Source organism: Taudactylus pleione, unplaced genomic scaffold (assembly GCF_031769625.1).
Source record: "Taudactylus pleione unplaced genomic scaffold, aTauple2 ptg000309l, whole genome shotgun sequence".
Classification (NCBI taxonomy): Eukaryota; Metazoa; Chordata; class Amphibia; order Anura; family Myobatrachidae; genus Taudactylus; species Taudactylus pleione.
In genome coordinates, this window is record NW_028284710.1 from 11,729,344 (window position 1) to 11,752,682 (window position 23,339).

The 23,339-nt window shown below is 42.6% G+C and overlaps 1 protein-coding gene across 1 annotated transcript in view; it reads right to left on the minus strand.

Annotated features, from left to right (window-relative positions):
* Window positions 1-23,339, minus strand: part of ADCY2 (adenylate cyclase 2) — a 1,382,785-nt gene that overhangs the window by 497,485 nt on the left and 861,961 nt on the right. The window contains exon 11 of the mRNA XM_088442287.1: window positions 23,253-23,296. Within this exon, the coding sequence (XP_088298413.1) occupies window positions 23,253-23,296 (44 nt within the window). The remainder of the gene's footprint in view (window positions 1-23,252; window positions 23,297-23,339) is intronic.

Sequence of the window (23,339 nt, forward strand, 5' to 3'; positions counted from 1 at the left end):
GATTCTCTCCTGATACTGCAGTATACTGTACACAGAGAAGTAAAACACCAATAATGTGTTGTAGTTACAGCCTGGTCCCATTTTGATATAATCTCAATAAAAATGCTGGGTGTCAGTAAATTGTGATAAAATGTTAATAGAAGTTGGCTGAATATGATCCTGAGATTAGCGAGGTCAAGAAAAAAATGTATAATAGATATTGGCCGGGATGTACTAAAATTGAAAATGCGGTAAAACCCCAGAAACGAGGGTTTTACCGTATTTTCCATATGTACCCACCATTTCCCCTCGTTATCCATGGGAATGCATCGTCCCGTTCGGTAACACCACTTGGTGCAGATGAACAAAAGAGGGACTTCAGGGCATCACAAAGAACAGCTCTATCGGGAGAGCTGTCCTTTGCAATGTAAATTTGCATTTCTAGGTACATACCGCAGTAATCAACCGCTGTATGTACCGCATTGTGGATGCGATGCTTAGAACATCCCACCCATTTTCTCTTATAAGTGGCCTAACATTTGAGTCTCAGCTGGTGGCAAGAGTTAGAAGGGCCGAGGGCCTGATGGGCCGGTCCGGTCTGAAAGCTCCACCCCCCAGTGCTCTGCTCAGTTAGCATACTGAGAGATGGGCACGTGCTGCCAGACCTGACCTGCATGACTCGCAGGGTGTCCCCATGAGATGTAACCACGCTTCTGTGAGGTGAGGCTATGCCCCTTGAGGTGCGTTCACAGAAGGGAATGTCAGGGCAGAATTAGAGCCCCTGTCCGTCCCTGTTTCAGTGTGTCTTTATTTGAATGCCAATATAAAAATTCAAACAGAATTTAAAGAACATTTTTTTATTTGCTCTGGGTGCCATGAACCCTTGATATGGCTCTGGGTTTGCGCCACTCGCCTGCTTTGTTTTCATTTAGTTTGTTCTGCTTTCTGCATCCCCTGTGATGACAGATAAAAAGTAAAAGCCCAAGCAGCTGCCCCTAACACTCAGGGCAATGTGATTAATGGTCATGGATTCTTTTTATCCTATTTTTGGAAATGAACAGATTTTGGTATGCCCTCTCAGATGACAGTAACTAACTTTTGCCACCACTTTCATTGTGGTAGTATTTTATTGGAACCACATAATCCCATGCATCTGGACCTTTTATAATCTTGTGTCATGAAGATGGAGATGATGTTTTCCGTAATTGTTGTGCCAAACTGCAGAATGTTTATTGCTAAATGTAGTCACTGTACAGCAAGCAGGCACAATTGTTGTGCAAATCACCATCAAAATATTGCCTTAAATACATTGTAATTTGAGAATCCATGCATGTGTTGCTGTGGTAATATACTAGTGTGTTTTCCTGGAGTATATCTATTAAATTAAGTGAGGTTCTAGGAACGTACTTGTTTACTTTATGTACGCAGCTCATAGCACACATTAATTATTAAACTCCACAACTCGACTAACTTTTCTGGTGTGTATGCAGAGGGCAGACCCCTACGGGATGCAGTCAGGCAGCCGACGGTCGAAATGCCGACTGGCAGCTTCCCGACTGTGCAATATCAACAGGGAACTAATTATAGGCATCCAAATCCCAATGCCTATCATTATCCCTATGATGGGAGCCCGAAGCCCGGCATACCAAATGAAGGTAAGCCAGACGGTGGCCGAGGGTTAGGTTAGGGGCTCCCGGGGGGGACTTAGGGTTAGGAACCCCCAAGGAGGGTTAGGGTTAGGCTAGGGAAAGGGGTGGTTAGGGTTAGGCACCCCCGATGGGAGGTTAGGGTTAGGCACCCCCCCAGGAGACCTAGGTTTAGGCTGTGGGGAAGGGGAGGGTTAGGGTTAGGCACTTACAGGGGGGGCTAGGGTTAGGCACAGGTTAGGGTTAGGGGGGAGAGGGTTAGGATAGTGAAAAAACTTGCATCCAGCAGTGTTTAATACCGATCCCATCCCTACACACGAGTATCCTTGATTTGGCTTAGTTGGCCCATTTTGTTACTGTTACTCCTACACATAGTGTTGGCATATCCATATAGACAACTATAGGTTTATATTTTATTTAGTGTGGCTGCTAAGAGTAGCTGTAGGGTGCACGTTGCTTATTTCTGATGCTAGACCACACCCATTCCTGATCCTTTCACTAGAGTAATCCAGTAGTGAATGTTTCCAGCCTTATCCCCTTTTTCTTGCGTAAATTGTTTTGAATTTTTTTTCATTATGCCCCACACTACTGCCAGGTTACTGGTCAATTGCTGTTATTAGCCTTCCCTTTTCTGTTCTTTTTTCATGTGCAAGTGTTTGAAAGTACCTGCTCTATTGCTCGGTGTTGCCTTATCCAATCCATATAGATATTAGATATTGTAGAGGGTGAGTATACATGTTTTCCCATGTGTGCAGTATTACGTACACCTTGGGCTTCTGGGTATTCCCAGGGTAGCTCTTTGTCTCTCTTCTCTGGTTGCTGTAATTTGTAGTTTGGCATTTTGCCCCCCCCCAGTGTTATGGTTGGTGCATGCCATAGCCAAACACCCTGTGGCCCACACTACCAATCTATTTTATTGTCTACATTTCCATTCCCCTCATGGACGCTTAATATTTCCCCCACACATGTTCGATGGCGTGCTGCATAATTTCTTAATTTGTATATATATGTGGAATGATTCTGCCTTTTGCAGGCAGTTTGGTTTGCACTGTGGCTGGCTATATTTTCACAGTCTCTGCCACTTTAGCTGCAAATTGCAATAGTGGGGGCCAAACGCAGGTTTGCGCATGCGTTCAGCATGTGGTCCCTTAAGGACATGTGTTTCCTCCTAGGTGGTTTACTTTCTGTTTGCTTCTGCATGTGAGGTATCAGCGGGAGCATTTGTTTCCCTGATATCAGTTGAAGCATATGTATGTGACACTGCTGCCTTTCCTCTCTGAGGGCATGGGTGTCTGTCCCTCTCCTGGGACAGACACCCGGAATGATCATCATTGCGGATATTACATATAATTGTAATTATGTACTAATTAGTTCATTGGTATTTTAGGCTTGACCAATACTGTACCTACTATTTATGGATTTTCCAGGACTGTGCATTTCTGTAATGGTAAATATAGAACCGTTGTGGTGCACTCTGGGGCAATCCTATTATGTTATTTTAATGTATTCTTATATGTATCTTAAATGATTCAATCATAAACTGTCCCGCTGTATGTCAACAAAGTCCCAATTTGTAATCTGTAGGTAGGGTGTTCTTTCATTTGTTTTCATAAAGTCTTAATATAATCCCAGTCCCTAGTAAAGAAATGCCTGTATTTATGTCCAGGAATGAAATAAACTCTTAGAGAGAAAGTTCCAGAATGATTATCCTGTGATCCTTGATCAACTACAAGCAAGGTCTGGAAAGTGTCAGATACTTTCTTGAACAAGATCAAGAACTTGACAGAACACAAGCCAATTTCATACTACAAGGCATTGATTTCATACTTACATATAATTATATGTGGTTCGAGGGGGAATTTTACTTACAAGGTCATGGCACCGCGATGGGGCCAAGTTTGCACCAAGCTACACTAACATATTCATGAGCCTTTGGGAGATCAGGAATATTTGGGCAAGGCGTGAGCTTGGTGCAAACTTGGGGCCTGATTCAGAGCCACTCATAAGCGGCCGCTTGTTCGCTATGAACGATGTTCGCACAACTGCGCATGCATATGGGTCGTAATAATGCGCATGAGCAAACCAGTCATTGCAGTCGGAAATCGAGCGCTCGCAAAACAGTGAGGGGCTGCTAATTTGATTGACAGAATGTACCGTTTGTGGGTGGTAACAGGGGAAGGTGTTTGAAAACGGGGGAGTGGAGATCCGAACACAGGCATGTCTAATGGTAAAAAGGGCATTTAGTGGGAGTGCATAATTAGTAAATGAGCATCATCGACCACGTCACTTGGTTGTATTTTAGCCTGAACTGCTCACAGTGATTGCGGTAGGATAAACCTACCACAAGCACTGCGAGCAGTTCAGATGCTTTTCGATGTACCCGATTAATCAAATAAATACCGGAGATGACATGTGATGGGAACAGTAAAGGGGCGTCTTTACAAAATAACGAGTGCATTTTTTGTTAGCTCGCTAAGACATAGAGGCGTCAACAAACTGCAATGAGAGAGCACTCAATTTAAATAGCCGGCCCCTTTTTAGGAATGACCGTCCGCAAATAGCATCCGGCTCTGAATCAGGCCCTTGGTCCCCTGGAGACAATATATTGATGATATATTATTCATATAGCAGGGAGACGAAGCATCATTGACAGTGTTTACACAATACATCAATCTAAACAATCAAACTTTATTTTTCACCACCAATTACGATATGGAGAAAGTGGAATTCCTTGATCTAGAAATATACATAAACAACTTAAGTATTCAAACCAGAACACACTACAAAAAAGTAGATGTGAATTGTTACATCCTCGCAGAGAGTAACCATCATCCCAGTTGGATTCTCAGCATTCCACAAAGTCAGCTTACACGCATCCACAGAAAATGTACAAATATTGAGGACTATGAAATACAGGGACAGAATCTAGTGAATTAATTTAAGAAGAAATATCACAATAACCCTAAGGGGTTAATATTCTTAGCAATAGACTAGGTTATACCTAATTGGAGGGAGGGAACCATAACCTTATGATAGATAAGATAGAGAGCAGCTGGATCTTCAACCTACACACCCTCATCCCGGAGGGATTGAATATTGACCTATAGGTTTAGGTGCAGTTTTGGGAAATAGAAGAATCACCTCTCAACATAGACCCACCAATCACTAAAGTAAACCCTCTAATGAATTCCCTGAGACTAAACTAACTAGCTATTTGGAATACAAAAGGTCTCTAGTATAATACGATACAGGGAAATATACACAATTACTGTAGATATGAGTATCATTACCATAATACGTCTAGACTATGGTATGATATTAATTCAATATATAGAAACATATTGCACTCATTGATATACAGAGATAAATGACTATTTATTAACAAATAACAGCTGAATATATTATGACTGTAACTATTAAGATGACTGCCCATAGGGAAGTGACATTCTATAGACATAAGCCTCATACTAGTAGTTACAATACCCAACTAATAATATGGCCACCAGGGGGATTAACATGAACATCATGGGTGCACACGAGTAAGGAGATCCATGTAGTATAAATAACCAAAAAGATGGCTGCACACTACCAAGTGACACATTCTGGGATCAAGGACAACTTCAACCAATAAGATGGCCGCTGCAAGGTATTAAGCACAACAAAGTCACCCCCAAGATGGCCGCCATAGGTGGCACATGCGCAATGATACTGGGGACTCCAATGCACGCTCCAGTGAAAGGAACATGATCAATGAGAAGTAAGCTGGCTCTGACAAACTTACAAACCTGGAAGTGCGGGTAACGCGGACATCGGTAACGAAGACACAGGTAATTGAACACCTTATATAAAGGACGGTATGGAGAAGGGTGGGCACCCTTTAAAAATTCCAAGTTTTGGATTAAATGCATTGGGCCATGCCCCTTATTTACAGGACTATTACATGATACTATATGTGCATAGGTGCACCTTGGAACTTTATTACAGAGACTATTAATGTCTATTGACATAGATGAACTTTTTTAGATTACTCAGACTCTTATGAGTCACAGCACATATGCATGTAGCAATAAAAGTGTTGAATTAGACCTAAGGGCCTGATTCAGACCCGCTCGCAAGCGTCCGCTTGCTCGTACGCATTTGATTTTTTGTTACCGCGCATGCGTCCGGGTATTAATGCGCATCTGCGGCCGTATCTTTGCGGTCATTTTTCTTTCGCTCGTATACACGAGCAGGAAGTGACCTGTGTAACTTGATTGACAGGATGATCCGTTTATGGGTGGTGACGGGGGTGGAGATGTTAAAACGCAGGCGTGCCAAGCCATTTATTGGGCGTACATTTATTATATGCTGCGAGCGGAAAATTTGAGCGGAAGTAGTGATACGTCACTGTGTGATCCTGTTTCCATTCTGACTGCTCGTCAGCTTGTGGTAGGGTATTGGATCTCGCAAAGACGATAGTGTCTTCATAGCTACCTAAGGGAATCAATGTTTTTTTTTTTCTAAAGGCACAAATCCAATCACCTAATAATTGGTTAGCTTGTTGTGATGTTAATTTTAAATTACCTGTTATTTTTCCTAACTTACGCTCGCATGTTGGAATGTGTTTTTTTTTGCAAAGGCACAAATCCAATCACCTAATAATTGGTTAGTGTTAGGTTCTGAATTTGTTGTGGACCCGGGGTGGTGATAGAAGCAGACTTATATGAAAAAGTGGGGTTTTTAATAAGGGACTGAGAAGACAAGGGAGTGGCAAACAAAAGTCCAGGTATAGCACTAAAGTGCACTTGATAACTGTTGTGAGGGTTAATGAACAAATGTCCAGGTAGTGACAGGCAGAACAGTCCAGTATAGGTATGGTGAGCTAAAACAGAATGCAGGCTTGATGAGCTGTAAGTGAATGCAGGTTTGGTGAGCTGTAGCTGATGCAGACAGAGGTAGTGAAGTCCAGCAGGGAATGAAATGAAACAAGGTGCAGGGAAACAGCAGGCTCAGGTACTCAGGCAGGTAGAAAGGTATATGGAGGAGGTAGGGGAATCCAGCAGGGTTTGGAGCAGGTTAGGGAAAGCAGGCTTAGGCAATAAATCCAATAGACAGGGTAAGCACAGGAACACTCTCTCTCAGCTCTCGCAGAGAAACACGTTGCACTGGCAATGCAAGGGAGCTCTGAACTCCCTTAAATCCCCAGTGCACTGCCGTGAATGGTCAGAGAGGAGCATGTGACACAACAGGATAGGGCAACTAGGTCACCTGACCAGAGACAAGATGGCGGCGCCCATGCAGAACGGAATGGAAGCACCCCCAGGCCTAACCAGACCAGAGTGACAGTATGCCCCCACAGAACCACGCACAGCCAATGCTCTTCGCCAGGCACCACCGCCACTGCCAGACGCCCCTCGCCATAGCGACCTCACAGTTATTAACCATCGACTACCATGCCGAGAGACCCTGGTCGTGACAGTACCCCCCCCTTTATGGGTGGCCTCAGGACACCTAGGCTTACCACGGTTGAGCCAAGTGGACTTTGTTGACAGGACTGGAAATGTGGATATCCTCAGCTTTGACCCGCCAGAAACAGGAACTAGAAACTGAAAACCCCTCCTGGGGTACGAGACTTGAGGCCCCTTCCTGGGGTGCTAGATCTGAAATCCCCTCCTGGGGAACAAAACTTGAAACATCCTCTCGAGATATGGGGCTGAAACCTCATCCTGGGGCTGGACACTCAGAAATCCCTTAGGGGTCTGAGGCTCTGGAGACCTCCTTTGATGTTGAGACCTTAGAGACATCCTCTGGGGTTGAGGCTTTGGAGGCACCCCTCCTGGGGCTACAAAGGACTTCCCAACAGGTGGTTGTAGTTGTATAGCTATCAAAACTTTTGCCCCAAGCATGGGTGTATTCCGTACTGTTTCTAGACCACTATCAGGGGATAATGACCGTGACAAGGCGTTGGTCTTCGGAAGGCAAGACACTTGACATTCCACACTCCATGACTGAACCTGCATAGTGTTCCAATCAATTCTGGGGTTGTGCTTACACAGCCACGGGTATCCGAGTATAACTTCATGGGAAGTCTTGGGTATAATGAAAAAACTGATATGTTCAACATGGAGGGTTCCAACACGAACTAAAACAGGTTGAGTTCTTTTAGACACAGTTCCATTACAAAGAGATTTACCATCAATAGAGGTCCAGGAGACAGAATGATCCAAGGTGCTGCAGGGAATTTGTAATTTATCTACCAACCGAGACGAGATGAAATTCCCTGCTGCCCCGGAGTCCAAAAGGGCAGACACAAACACAGGGCTAGAATTAATGTCTAAGGCTATGGACAACACAGAGTCAATATGTTTAGAGGACGGAAGAATTGCTCCTAGCTGACTGCACCCAGAATTAGCTAGAAACGGGACGCTCCCCGGCTTGCGGGTACAGGAAGCCACCAGGTGACCCGAGTCTCCACAGTATAGACAAAGGTTCTCTTTAAAGCGTCTCTGTCATTCTTCGTTAGAGAGACGGGTATGATTTACCTGCATGGGTTCTTCCTCGGAAAGGGAGGGAGTGGGACGGGTAGGGGAAGGGAAACGCTTAGCTCTGTGTTTTTCATCTTGGCGCTCTCTAAAGCGTATATCAACTTTATTACAAAGGGAAATTAGATCACTAAGACTAGAGGGTAATTCGCGAGTCACTAGATCATCCTTTAAACGATCTGATAGACCTTGCCAAAAGGCCAATGTCAAGGCTTCTTCATTCCACTTGAGTTCAGATGCCAAAGTCTGAAACTGAATGACGTACTGGCTGACAGGACGGGTCCCTTGTTTTAACTTCATAATACTGGAGGAAGCAGAGGAAGTTCTTCCAGGCTCGTCGAAAATCCTCCAGAATGTTGCTAGGAACTCTGGGTAATTGTCCAGAAGCGGATCTGAACGCTCCCAGAGCGGAGAAACCCATTCTAGGGCAGAGCCGGATAACAAGGACACAATGTAAGCCACTTTGGTTCTAGGAGCAGGAAAGTTAGAGGGTTGCAAAGTAAAGTGCACATCGCACTGATTGAGAAATCCACAACACAGTTTTGGAGTACCATCAAACTTATCAGGTGTGGGAAGATGCAAACGAGGAGTAGATACAGATGAAGAAATCACAGGAGTGGGGACAGGAGTAGCTGCAAGCACACTAGGAGCCGTTGAAGTAGCTTGTACAGTATCCAGACGGCGTGCAATGTCTTGCACAAACTGTGCCATCTGTCGCTGTATAGTCTCCACACTCTCCAAGCGAGTTGCTATGCTCTGAATTAAATCCTGTTGTTTAGTTATTTCTTGCAGGAACTGAGCCACTTGGTGCTGCATAGCTTCCTGGTTTTCCAAACGGCCAGCAATACTTCGGAAAAAATCCGCTCCAGACTCCTGTTCCGTGGCCGGATCCATGGGGCCAGTGCAAACTGTTAGGTTCTGAATTTGTTGTGGACCCGGGGTGGTGATAGAAGCAGACACAGGAGCAGACTTATATGAAAAAGTGGGGTTTTTAATAAGGGACTGAGAAGACATGGGAGTGGCAAACAAAAGTCCAGGTATAGCACTAAAGTGCACTTGATAACTGTTGTGAGGGTTAATGAACAAATGTCCAGGTAGTGACAGGCAGAACAGTCCAGTATAGGTATGGTGAGCTAAAACAGAATGCAGGCTTGATGAGCTGTAAGTGAATGCAGGTTTGGTGAGCTGTAGCTGATGCAGACAGAGGTAGTGAAGTCCAGCAGGGAATGAAATGAAACAAGGTGCAGGGAAACAGCAGGCTCAGGTACTCAGGCAGGTAGAAAGGTATATGGAGGAGGTAGGGGAATCCAGCAGGGTTTGGAGCAGGTTAGGGAAAGCAGGCTTAGGCAATAAATCCAATAGACAGGGTAAGCACAGGAACACTCTCTCTCAGCTCTCGCAGAGAAACACGTTGCACTGGCAATGCAAGGGAGCTCTGAACTCCCTTAAATCCCCAGTGCACAGCCGTGAATGGTCAGAGAGGAGCATGTGACACAACAGGATAGGGCAACTAGGTCACCTGACCAGAGACAAGATGGCGGCGCCCATGCCAGAACGGAATGGAAGCACCCCCAGGCCTAACCAGACCAGAGTGACAGTATGCCCCCACAGAACCACGCACAGCCAATGCTCTTCGCCAGGCACCACTGCCACTGCCAGACGCCCCTCGCCATAGCGACCTCACAGTTATTAACCATCGACTACCATGCCGAGAGACCCTGGTCGTGACAGTACCCCCCCCTTTATGGGTGGCCTCAGGACACCTAGGCTTACCACGGTTGAGCCAAGTGGACTTTGTTGACAGGACTGGAAATGTGGATATCCTCAGCTTTGACCCGCCAGAAACAGGAACTAGAAACTGAAAACCCCTCCTGGGGTACGAGACTTGAGGCCCCTTCCTGGGGTGCTAGATCTGAAATCCCCTCCTGGGGAACAAAACTTGAAACATCCTCTCGAGATATGGGGCTGAAACCTCATCCTGGGGCTGGACACTCAGAAATCCCTTAAGGGGCTGAGGCTCTGGAGACCTCCTTTGATGTTGAGACCTTAGAGACATCCTCTGGGGTTGAGGCTTTGGAGGCACCCCTCCTGGGGCTACAAAGGACTTCCCAACAGGTGGTTGTAGTTGTATAGCTATCAAAACTTTTGCCCCAAGCATGGGTGTATTCCGTACTGTTTCTAGACCACTATCAGGGGATAATGACCGTGACAAGGCGTTGGTCTTCGGAAGGCAAGACACTTGACATTCCACACTCCATGACTGAACCTGCATAGTGTTCCAATCAATTCTGGGGTTGTGCTTACACAGCCACGGGTATCCGAGTATAACTTCATGGGAAGTCTTGGGTATAATGAAAAAACTGATATGTTCAACATGGAGGGTTCCAACATGAACTAAAACAGGTTGAGTTCTTTTAGACACAGTTCCATTACAAAGAGATTTACCATCAATAGAGGTCCAGGAGACAGAATGATCCAAGGTGCTGCAGGGAATTTGTAATTTATCTACCAACCGAGACAAGATGAAATTCCCTGCTGCCCCGGAGTCCAAAAGGGCAGACACAAACACAGGGCTAGAATTAATGTCTAAGGCTATGGACAACACAGAGTCAATATGTTTAGAGGACGGAAGAATTGCTCCTAGCTGACTGCACCCAGAATTAGCTAGAAACGGGACGCTCCCCGGCTTGCGGGTACAGGAAGCCACCAGGTGACCCGAGTCTCCACAGTATAGACAAAGGTTCTCTTTAAAGCGTCTCTGTCATTCTTCGTTAGAGAGACGGGTATGATTTACCTGCATGGGTTCTTCCTCGGAAAGGGAGGGAGTGGGACGGGTAGGGGAAGGGAAACGCTTAGCTCTGTGTTTTTCATCTTGGCGCTCTCTAAAGCGTATATCAACTTTATTACAAAGGGAAATTAGATCACTAAGACTAGAGGGTAATTCGCGAGTCACTAGATCATCCTTTAAACGATCTGATAGACCTTGCCAAAAGGCCAATGTCAAGGCTTCTTCATTCCACTTGAGTTCAGATGCCAAAGTCTGAAACTGAATGACGTACTGGCTGACAGGACGGGTCCCTTGTTTTAACTTCATAATACTGGAGGAAGCAGAGGAAGTTCTTCCAGGCTCGTCGAAAATCCTCCAGAATGTTGCTAGGAACTCTGGGTAATTGTCCAGAAGCGGATCTGAACGCTCCCAGAGCGGAGAAACCCATTCTAGGGCAGAGCCGGATAACAAGGACACAATGTAAGCCACTTTGGTTCTAGGAGCAGGAAAGTTAGAGGGTTGCAAAGTAAAGTGCACATCGCACTGATTGAGAAATCCACAACACAGTTTTGGAGTACCATCAAACTTATCAGGTGTGGGAAGATGCAAACGAGGAGTAGATACAGATGAAGAAATCACAGGAGTGGGGACAGGAGTAGCTGCAAGCACACTAGGAGCCGTTGAAGTAGCTTGTACAGTATCCAGACGGCGTGCAATGTCTTGCACAAACTGTGCCATCTGTCGCTGTATAGTCTCCACACTCTCCAAGCGAGTTGCTATGCTCTGAATTAAATCCTGTTGTTTAGTTATTTCTTGCAGGAACTGAGCCACTTGGTGCTGCATAGCTTCCTGGTTTTCCAAACGGCCAGCAATACTTCGGAAAAAATCCGCTCCAGACTCCTGTTCCGTGGCCGGATCCATGGGGCCAGTGCAAACTGTTAGGTTCTGAATTTGTTGTGGACCCGGGGTGGTGATAGAAGCAGACACAGGAGCAGACTTATATGAAAAAGTGGGGTTTTTAATAAGGGACTGAGAAGACATGGGAGTGGCAAACAAAAGTCCAGGTATAGCACTAAAGTGCACTTGATAACTGTTGTGAGGGTTAATGAACAAATGTCCAGGAAGTGACAGGCAGAACAGTCCAGTATAGGTATGGTGAGCTAAAACAGAATGCAGGCTTGATGAGCTGTAAGTGAATGCAGGTTTGGTGAGCTGTAGCTGATGCAGGCAGAGGTAGTGAAGTCCAGCAGGGAATGAAATGAAACAAGGTGCAGGGAAACAGCAGGCTCAGGTACTCAGGCAGGTAGAAAGGTATATGGAGGAGGTAGGGGAATCCAGCAGGGTTTGGAGCAGGTTAGGGAAAGCAGGCTTAGGCAATAAATCCAATAGACAGGGTAAGCACAGGAACACTCTCTCTCAGCTCTCGCAGAGAAACACGTTGCACTGGCAATGCAAGGGAGCTCTGAACTCCCTTAAATCCCTTAAACTAGGTCACCTGACCAGAGACAAGATGGCGGCGCCCATGCCAGAACGGAATGGAAGCACCCCCAGGCCTAACCAGACCAGAGTGACAGTATGCCCCCACAGAACCACGCACAGCCAATGCTCTTCGCCAGGCACCACCGCCACCGCCAGACGCCCCTCGCCATAGCGACCTCACAGTTATTAACCGTCGACTACCATGCTGAGAGACCCTGGTCGTGACAGTTAGCTTGTTGTGATGTTATTTTAAATTTACCTGTTATTTAACTAACTTACGTTCACATGTTGGAATCTTTTTATTTTTCTCTTAAGTTCTATGTTGTAAGTTTCGGGGGTTTTTTTGGATGTAAAAATTAAGAATGTTACCTTTGGAATTTTTTTTAGTATGTTTGATAGAGTAACTTTTACCCAGTTGTAAATGATTTATCAGACAAATTTTTAAATGTAAATTATTTTTATTTGTAAGTAATTAAAGTTTTTAAACCATTTGACTTTCTGTTTTTTTGTCTACAATATAAAATGAAAATTGTATTCTAAAAAGCAAATAATAAAAATAACAAAAAAAAACACAAAAAAAAGGAGATGGAGTTTTTTTATTTTTTACAAAATATGGGGCAAACACATAAATGAAAAATGGGACATTTAGCCAGTGCTGTCAACGCCTTCTTGGGCGTTTGGCCTGATGTTGCAGGCAACGAACTGTTTGCCTGGTGGTCCGCCGTATGGCCTGGCCAGATCCAGATGGTGTTTTCTCTGGCCTACGCATAGGGCTAGGCAAATTTAGTGGGAAGGCTAATGGTGTGCCAGAGGTGGTGGGCCTTGATGGTACTACAGGAAGGGAGGGTGGCTCCAAAATGTGCAGGAGGACGATCTGCTCCAGGGCTGTTGCGATTCTACCATTGGCCACAGCAGTTTCCTCCAGGGCGTCCGTCACCTGCAGCAGATTGTCGTCCATCCTCATCAAAATCACAGTGTTTTTTCATTAAGATTTGTGAGGAGGGCCACGGCCTGCGAGGGAGGTGGCCCTGGAGTGGCCGCCACAGGGTCCCCAGGTGGATCCATTGGTTCCTCCCCAGCGGAGCCAGCAGACCTACTGTGGCCATAGCTCACCTCTGGAGCAGACTCTTCCTCTTCTGTGCCTGTAAAAAACAGAATGTTTTGTTTATTTATTTTTTATTGTTTTTTTACAAAATAGGAATATTATACAACATTTACCTGTGGCAACATGTGGAGCCGCAAAGTCTGGCATGTCTGTGTCCATATTGGAAACACCAAACACCTCCTCTTCCTGCACACACCCCTGTGCCAGCTCCTCCAAATCCGTCAACTCGAGTTACACCTGCATGCCTAGCCCTATCTGCAAGTTTTTGTTTTAGGCGGTATTTGAAGTCGCTCCATCTGTTTATCAAAAAATTGATTTATTATTACATTTCTGTTATAACTTTTTTATAAAAAATTGGTTACTGCATTAACGTACCGCCTTTTTACTTCTTTGGTAGACCTTTATAAGTTGCCCACTCTATTAACAGCACTGGCTATGTCCTCCCATATTTTCCATCTCTGTGTTGCTCACATATTTCTGTGTGCCTGGGATAAATTATCAATGCACATTTGGACTAAAACCTCCATCTCCTTTCTTGTGAATTGGGGTTGTCTTTTTTTTTTCTGCCCTGTGTACTGGGCCCCGCAGCCTCCTCATTATCAACCTCAACACCTTTAACAAAATTAAAATGTGATTATCTTTGTATTATTTGCGCATTTTTCCATCAAGGGCTAAACATTGCTGTGTACTTACTTGTAGGTATAGTACTTTGGGTTTGCTGCTCCTCCGTGGACATTTTTGCACAAATGTTATAAGCAGACAAATTTTTGCCTGTTGTGACATTTTTATAGATCATTGTGCATCATGCGCCCGCATCATGCTATGTGCGTGGCTGTTTTGCGTCACTGATTTGGGCGGGAAAGTTAGGCCTATTTAAGGTTTTTTTGTTTCAGCCTTTCATTGTGCATTATTTAGGTTGTTTGATGTGTTTTTGGGTGAGGTCAGAGTTTGTTGGCACAAAAGTATTCTCAGTTCTCTGGAAGGTTGGTACATATGTGTATGAAATGTTTTTTTTTGGAAAGGTGTTCATTTTTAATTTCAAAAAATAATGTTGTAACTTTGTTTACATTTAGTGGTTGGATTTGTGAAGATAATTTATTTGTTTTGGCAGTTTCGAATTTGTTGTTTTCGTCTGGGTGTGGTAAGTAGATGTTGCATATTTGAGTTTATGATAATGTGAATTTTAAAAAATATACATATTTTTTTCTTGTTCAGCCTGTGCACATTGTTGTACCTAAATACATGTTTTTAGTAATTTATTTACTTCGTTGTATAGCCTATATTTTTTAAAAGTGTAGCCATTATTTATTGCTTAATCAAGTAGCATTGCTTTTTGCATTCTCATGTCTTTAGGTCAAGCGTACTTTAAAGCGATAACAGGAATTGTTGCGTTGTTTTTTGCGTTCTCATGTCTTTAGGTCAAGCGTACGTTAAAACAATAACAGGAATTGTTGCATTGTTTTTTGCGTTCTCATGTCTTTAGGTCAAGCGTACTTTAAAGAGATAACAGGAATTGTTGCATTGTTTTTTGCGTTCTCATGTCTTTAGGGTCAAGCGTACTTTAGAGATTTTTCTGGACGACATAACTTAACCTCATCTGTGTAGTGCATGCAGTGGTGTTGATGTGGCCTTAGCCTGCCTTGTTAATCCCTAATTTTTCATTACCATTTTTTTTTTATTTTATTTTATTTTTTTCACAAAAAAACATGTAGGATTTTGTCCCTACCCAACCCTGTAAGATTCTGCCTGTTTTTTGCTAAGATAAGTATATTTTTCTTTTATAAAATATCTAATCAAAATAATTTTTGGATAATATTTCAGATAGATGTTGGTCATCTCATAGTGGCGATGGTCCCAGACCCTGACCAACCTGTACATCCTCCTAGGCATAGACATTGTAGGCATGCAAGGCCCCAGATATTTCGAACATGTGTCACCCTTTTTGGAATGCCAGATGATGTGGTGTTAAGGTGGTACCGCCTACCACCTAAAATTATCATAGACACTCTTTCATTAATAGAGAGTGCTCTCGAAAGCAAAATTAACAATCCTACAGGAATACCACCACTAACGCAGTTTATGTCGGTGTTACATTTCTGTGCCTCAGGATCCTTCCAGACCACAGTGGGAGTAGTGGCTGGAATTTTGCAGGCCTCCTTTTCCAGGAACCTGAGGTGTGTGATGGATGCCATGTTTAAGCACATCCATAATTTTATTCATATGCCATTGGATATCCCTTGCTGTGGTTTAGCAAAAGTTTTTAGAAATTGCTGGCTTTTCACACATCATAAGGGTTGTGGATGGCACTCACATACCACTTCAGCCTCCAGCAGTGCTGGAGGCTATTTTTAGAAACAGAAAACATTTTCACTCTATGAATGTAATGGTGGTATGTGATGCCTCCCTCCAGATCCTGTCCCTGAATGCTAAGTTTCCAGGCAGTGCACATGATGCATTTGCCATCTGGCAATCAGGGCTTTGGCACAAATTAAACAACCTACAAACTGGTGATGCGTGGCTTCTGGGTAAGTTGGACACATAATTTTATTACCTTAAACTGAGCTTTTTGTATGTGTTGCTAATTTTTGATTATATTTCCTGCAGGAGACAGTGGTTATCCTTGCACGCCATGGCTGCTCACTCCTTATTTGGTCCCAACACCAGGGCCACAAAGTCAATATAATGCCACACTTACTGCCACCAGGCAGGTGGAGGAGCACTGTATTGGCCTTTTAAAAGGCCGATTTAGGTGCCTTCACCGCTCTGGTGGCGACCTAATGTATTTGCCGGCTATGGTTTCTAAAATAGTGGTCCTGTGTGGGATATTTCATAACATCACCATAAGGAGTGGGGTCCCAATGCAGCCAGAGGATGCCTTGCCAGAGGATGGCCCCTCCTGAGGTTGGTCGGGGGAGAGTGTCTGGGGGGGCCATACGCGATGATGTGGTGTTGCGTTTTTTCAGGTAATATTTTTTGTGTATGCATTTTTTTAAACCGTATTGAAGAAGGACATTTATGTGTTTTCGCTTGCCAATGTTTGACTTTAATAATTTTTTTGTCCAATTTTGTGTTTTTCCCTCACCGTCTTTGACAAATATGACCAAATCTTGGATTTGCAACCTGGACAAATGTGACTTTGGCCTGATTTTGGACAACATGTTGGCATGCTACATCTACAACGAGTTCTTGATTGTTATTTTTTTTGATGTGTGTATTAAACATGTCTGATTCCATGGCCATTAAAAGAAAAAAGACAAAACATTGTGTGTTTTGATTAATTAGTCAGAAAATTTAACAACCAATTAATTATAATTTGACCTCACAATTTTAGTTTGGTGCCTAGTGTAAACTGGTTTCCAAAAATGTGCATGTTAGAGTGTGTAATAAGTTTTTTAGTTGCCATTTGTAAGCATGTTGAAAATATTAGAAAGATACATTTGTATTTTGGAGTACACATTTCACAACAAAACTGCATCTACAATGCATTAGCTACATATGGGTATTAGGGATTACCAGTATGGAGTTAATGTCAGATACAACCATGATGTGTATTGTTACTTTTAATTCTTTTTTATAAAAACATATCCAGAATGTAATTAAAGATATTGCTTTTAAAATTTCAAAGTTGATTTGTAAATAAAATGACCTTTTTAAAATAAGCAACATTGTTTTGACTTTCGAATGATTTATTCTAAACAAACCTAAACCCATTCTACACATACCAACATATTGTTTGCCCTTGGTTTCTAATGTGTGAGTCAGTGAATGAGGCATTTTTTAAAGAAACATATTTATTTTTCAACAAACAAAAAACAAAATAACAATTAATGATGGCGCATCAACGAAATAAGATAGTCCAAAGATTCAACAATTTGGCTTAAATTGCCTCGAATCCGCACCAATTCTGCCACTATCGGTTCTCCCCGCATCCATGGCTCTGTTGAAAGAGTATTTATATTATTAATAAACATTACAATATCATTTTTAGAAAAGGACAGTATGATTAACAAAGAAAACATTTTTACATACCAATTGTGTAACCCATTTCCCAGTAATGCCAAATATCTGCAATTTCCCCATTTTTAAAAACATTACATAACATTATATTATGAAATTAGATTAATTTAAAAGGCATGACCTCATGATAAGAGTGGGTAGACCAATCTATTTAGAATATGAACGAAGCCTAACACAATTAGCAATGTTTTGTTTTAATAAAAAACAGGGCCGGCCACACAAGGTGTGTATTGGGCTGTGTCATAAGCACAATGCAAAAAAGCCACTTTAAATTTCAAAGTAATCTACTTTGCAAAATGCAGAATAATAACTCAATTTTATTTTGATGTACACAACCACACAATAAAATAAATTTAAAAATTCTGGTTGGGTCATACTGTATGCCAAATTATGTACCACTAAATTCAAAAATATCACATTGTGAGTGCCTCCATGTGACCAATTCTTTAATTATAAAAACAAGAAAACCAAACAGTATGGATAATCCACCACAAAACAAAGTTTTTGATTTTGAATGGCCTTACATTTGAATACTGGTTTCAACATTGTATGCATATAGGGTCCATTTATTGTAATAACTTGCAAAAAAGGGACCAAAATTACCTGACCAATCCGGGACAGGGGCAGAGTGGGATGAATCCACATCAGATGGAGACGTCGGCCAATGCTTTGGGGAAGAAGGAGGGGTAATTTGGGAGGAAGACAAAGGAGAGGTAGTGGACAATTGGGAGTGTTGGTCAGGGGAGGGAGGGGTAATATGGATGTCTAGGTCAGGGGAGGGTGGTGAAATTTGGGAGGAGTGGGCAGGGGATGGCATTGGTGGAGTGGGTGAGAGTTCTTCGGATCTCTGTATCCGCTCTTGACCTAAATGATGCATAGTTAAAATTATTACAAAAGTTTGAAATTAAAAAAAAAACAAACTAACATTCACATACATTTTAACAAAAAAATGTTAAGTGCACAAAAATAACACAGCTTTCAAAAAAACAACAATGATTTTTTAAATTAAAAACAAGGTCATACTGCACACGTGCACACGCATTAAGGCTTATTTACATTTGCACACGCATTAAGATTAATTTACATTAGCAAAGTACATTATGCAAATAAGATTTGTAAAGATGTGGAACCATTAACATATACACTTACGCCGACGGATCCGCAGCCGCAGAAATGCCAGCAGGCCAGGTGACCTGCGGCACAGGTCGGACCATCGCCGCTCAAGTTGGCCAATGGACCTGCGATAGCCTATCGCACGTAGTCGGCGATGCACCTCTGCGTACGCTTGCCGCTTCATTAGGTTTGTGATGGGGGGTACTCGATTGGCCAAGCGGTGGTCCAACACCTACGGCTTGTGAATGCACTGGCTCTCATGATGGCAATGAATTTTTAATGCACAAAACTGTTTTATTACAGGTACCAAAACACACTGATTGGCTAAGGAACTTTCTGAAAATACATAGGCAAAATTCTATTGGTTAATGTGTGAGTCATGTGATCAACCCAAAAAAATATATTTGGAGTTATGATTGGCTTGATGCATTTAGGTGCGTAAGCAAAGTTAAGGCCAAACAAATAACCATATATTAAAAAAAACAAATAATAACAAACTACCATTAATACCAAACAAACAATCTTAGGACTTAAAATAAAAACAGCTTTGCCCAAAAATCCGTACGGATACAGTGGAGATACTGCCAAATAAAACAAAAACATTAAAGTTTATTGACAGTTAAAAAAAAACTTGAGGGAAAACATTTGACCAACAATTAAGTAAATTAATGTAATGATTGGCACCAATCGATTAACTTATGTTTGCCAAACGAGGGACAAGGCAATTGAAAAATGACAGGGTTACTTCCGGAAATTACTTGTGCAAGCGCAACCATCATCAAAAGACGAGTAGAGCGCTTGCTATTTCTGTCGCTGGCTAAATAGAGGAGGGGTTGGGTGAATATGGGGCGACAGCGTAGCTATGAGCGGCCACACATGCAAGTGCATTGTTTTACATATTCCCGCTCATACATACTGCGGGCGATCACAGATTTGCGTCTGGATCTGAATCAGACCCGGACGCAAGTTCATAGTGTATATTTATATAGTACCATTTACTTGCATTTATATTAACACTCACCACCATCTCTACAAGCACCGGGACTAGGAGAACCAGCAGGAACAACTGCATCATTTGGTAAGTACATGCATTTCTTACCTATCCTGAGCCATCGTGTTCACCAAGTTTCTGATACTGTGCAAATGTATTATATATGAGGTGGAGAAGAGAGCAAAGAGGGTTGCATTGTCACCAGCTTGTACAGTACATCTGGAAAGTATTCACAGCGCTTCACTTTTTCCACATTTTGTTATGTTACAGCCTTATTCCAAAATGGAATAAATTCATTTTTGTCCTCCAAATTCTACACACAATACCCCATAATGACAGCATGTAAAAAGTTGTTTTTGAGATTTTTGCAAAGTTTATTAAAAAAAAACTAAGAAATCACATGTACATAAATATTCACAGCCTTTGCCATAAAGCTCAAAATTGAGCTCGGGTGCATCCTGTTTCCACTGATCATCCTTGAGATGTTCCTACAGCTTAATTGGAGTCCACCTGTGATAAAATCAGTTAATTGAACATGATCTTGAAAGGCATACACCTGTCTATATAAGGTTCCACACTTGACAGTGCATGTCAGAGCACAAACCAAGCATGAAGTCCAAGTAATTGTCTGTAGACCTCCAAGACAGGATTGTCTCAAGGCACAAATCTGGGGAAACATACAGAAAAATATCTGCTTCTTTGAAGGTCACAATGAGCACAGTGGCCTCCATCATCCGTAAATGAAAGAAGTTCGGAACCACCAGGACTCTTCCTAGAGTTGGCCGGCCGTCTAAACTGAGTGGTCCGGGGAGAAGGGCCCTAGTCAGGGAGGTGACCAAGAACCCCATGGTCACTCTGTCAGAGCTACAGCATTCCTCTGTGGAGAGAGGAGAAGCTTCCAGAAGGACAACCATCTCTGCAGCAATCCACCAACCAGGCCTGTATATTAGAGTGGCCAGACAGAGGCCACTCACTAGTAAAAAGCACATGGCAGCCCACCTGGAGTTTGCCAAAATGCACCTGAAGGACTCTCTGGTCTGATGAGACAAAGATTGATCTCTTTGGCGTGGATGCCAGGCATTATGTTTGGAGGAAACCAGACACCGCTCATCACCAGGCCAATACCATCCCTACAGTGAAGCATGGTGGTGGCAGCATCATGCTGTGGGGATGTTTTTCAGCAGCAGGAACTGGAAGACTAGTCAGGATAGAGGAAAAGATGAATGCAGCAATGTGCAGAGACATCCTGGATGAAAACTTGTTCCAGAGCGCTCTTGACCTCAAACTGGGGCGATGGTTCATCTTTCAGCGGGGAAAACGAATCTAAGCACACAGTCAAGATATCAAAGGAGTGGCTTCGGGACAACTCTGTGAATGTCTTTGAGTGGCCCAGCCAGAGCCCAGACTTGAATTGAATTGAACATCTCTGGAGTGATCTGAAAATGGCTGTGCACCGATGCTTCCCATCCAATCTGATGGAGCTTGAGAGGTGCTGCAAAGAGGAATGGGCGAAACTGCCCAAAGATAGGTGTCCCAAGCTCGTGGCATCATATTCAAAAAGACTTGAAGCTGTAATTGCTACCAAATCTGCATCAACAAAGTATTGAGCAAAGGTTGTGAATACTTATGTATGTGTGCTTTCTTAGTTTTTTTTTTTTTTTATTCAATTTGCAAAAAACTTTTTACACGTTGTCATTATGGGGTATTGTGTGTAGAATTTTGAGGACAAAAATGAATTTATTCCATTTTGGAATAAGGCTGTAACATAACAAAATGTGGAAAAAGTGAAGCGTTGTTAATACTTTCCAGATGCACTGTATTATAAGAACACCCATCCCTCAGATACCACGGGATAATCATTACGGACTGTCAATTAACTTTCTCCCTAAGAGTTTATTTCATTCCTGGACATAAATACAGACATTTCTTTAATAGGGACAGGGATTATATACAGACTTTATGAAAACATATTAAAGAACACCCTACCTACAGATTACAAGTTGGGACTTTGTTGACATACAGTACAGCGGGACAGTTTACGATTGAATCATTTAAGATACATACAGTATAAGAATACATCCAAATAGCATAATAGGATTACCCCAGAGCGCACCACAACTGTTCTATATTTATTTGTCTAAAAGGAGGCAGGGATACCTCTATTTGTGAAGCAGCTAGGGACATTCCCACAGTAGTTCTATCTTCCATTTCTGTAATGGTGATGCAGACTCCATTCATTATTTCCTCACCTGCTCCTGTGGTCACATTCTTGATTCCCTGGTGGCTGGTATATCGACTAATTGCTATCAGGGCACTGCCCCAGAATGGCCAGATGCTTCACCCTGGTGGTTTCCTTGTTTTTGTCCTGGGCTTGTTACGTGTTCTCTGACATATATATTTAGGGCTCTGCACTCTGAGTTGGTACCTGTTTTTTTTCCTGGAATCCTATCCTGTGAGAACAGGTTGCATAGCCAGTGTGCTCTCCTTCTCAGTGGAATTGGCCGATTCCATGGTCATGGAATCAGCAACACCATCAACTCTATATGGGTCAACAGTAGGTGACATAATATGAATGAGTAGGTTGAAACCATTTGAGCTGTGCACCTTGAGCAGAATGCTGCTCCTCTTTTTGCATTGATGAGACAGGCCATAGCAGCTGGCAGGGCCTGAGAGTTTGTATGCTGGTCTTCTTTTCTTACCACCATCTTTTTGCCCCAATCAGCCAGAGTCTACTGCGCTGCCGGAAAGAAGGGAGCCACATGGGCCACCCCTACTAAGATAACAAAATGCCCATCAGCCATTAAGGTGTTTAATACATAATTAATAATTTTTATCTTTTGTATTGTATTGTACAACTCGTACCTCCTATCCATAGAAAGAAGCGGGGCTCTGAGAACTACAGTAATGGAAACTGAAGGTGATGTCAGTTCCCGCAATTCAACTCCACATACACCTATATTCAAATAGTGTCAAATAGCCCCATGATGTATAGAAGACCTCGCTGGATACATGGAATACTACCTGTATATTCTAAAGAAAATGTCACACATGGTAGAAATGATGTACACCTGAAAAATGTGACTCACCCTGTATTTTTTTTGCTCTATAATTTACTCAATTTGCATCTTTTTAACACTGCTAATGTAACAACAACACAAGGTGCACATATCCTGTACATCATTAGTGAATTTGCATGGTATAGCAGTGCAAAAAAGATGCCAATGTAAGAAAAAAGGCAAGAGAGCAGGGACTGATATGACTGAGCTCTGCATCCCATAACGCAGCACTGTGCAAACTTACACTACTACAATTGTGAGAAAAGTGCAAATCCTATCCAGTAGACTATAAGTTTGTTGGTATGTGGCTGCAGAAAGAAATAGACACTGTGTCTTGAACTATATGACGCACAAAGCACTAGATGATTGAAGACACGTCTATAAGTAGGAGATATCAGTGATATTACCTGTATTATTACCTGAATCCTTCCATTATCATTCCTTCAAAAGTAGGTGACAAAATAATCTTTTCACCTATCTTAAGGAAAGATGAATAGACTCCTAGGATCAATATGACTTTATTTTAAAATGATAAGTTAGTTAAACCAACATACTTTAATGTAAAAGTTATGACCTACCTTTCAGTGCGACGTTGGAATTGATAATGACCCATAGGCACATCCTGTGAAGAAAAATGAAATTTAAAACTTTATCACAAAAAATAT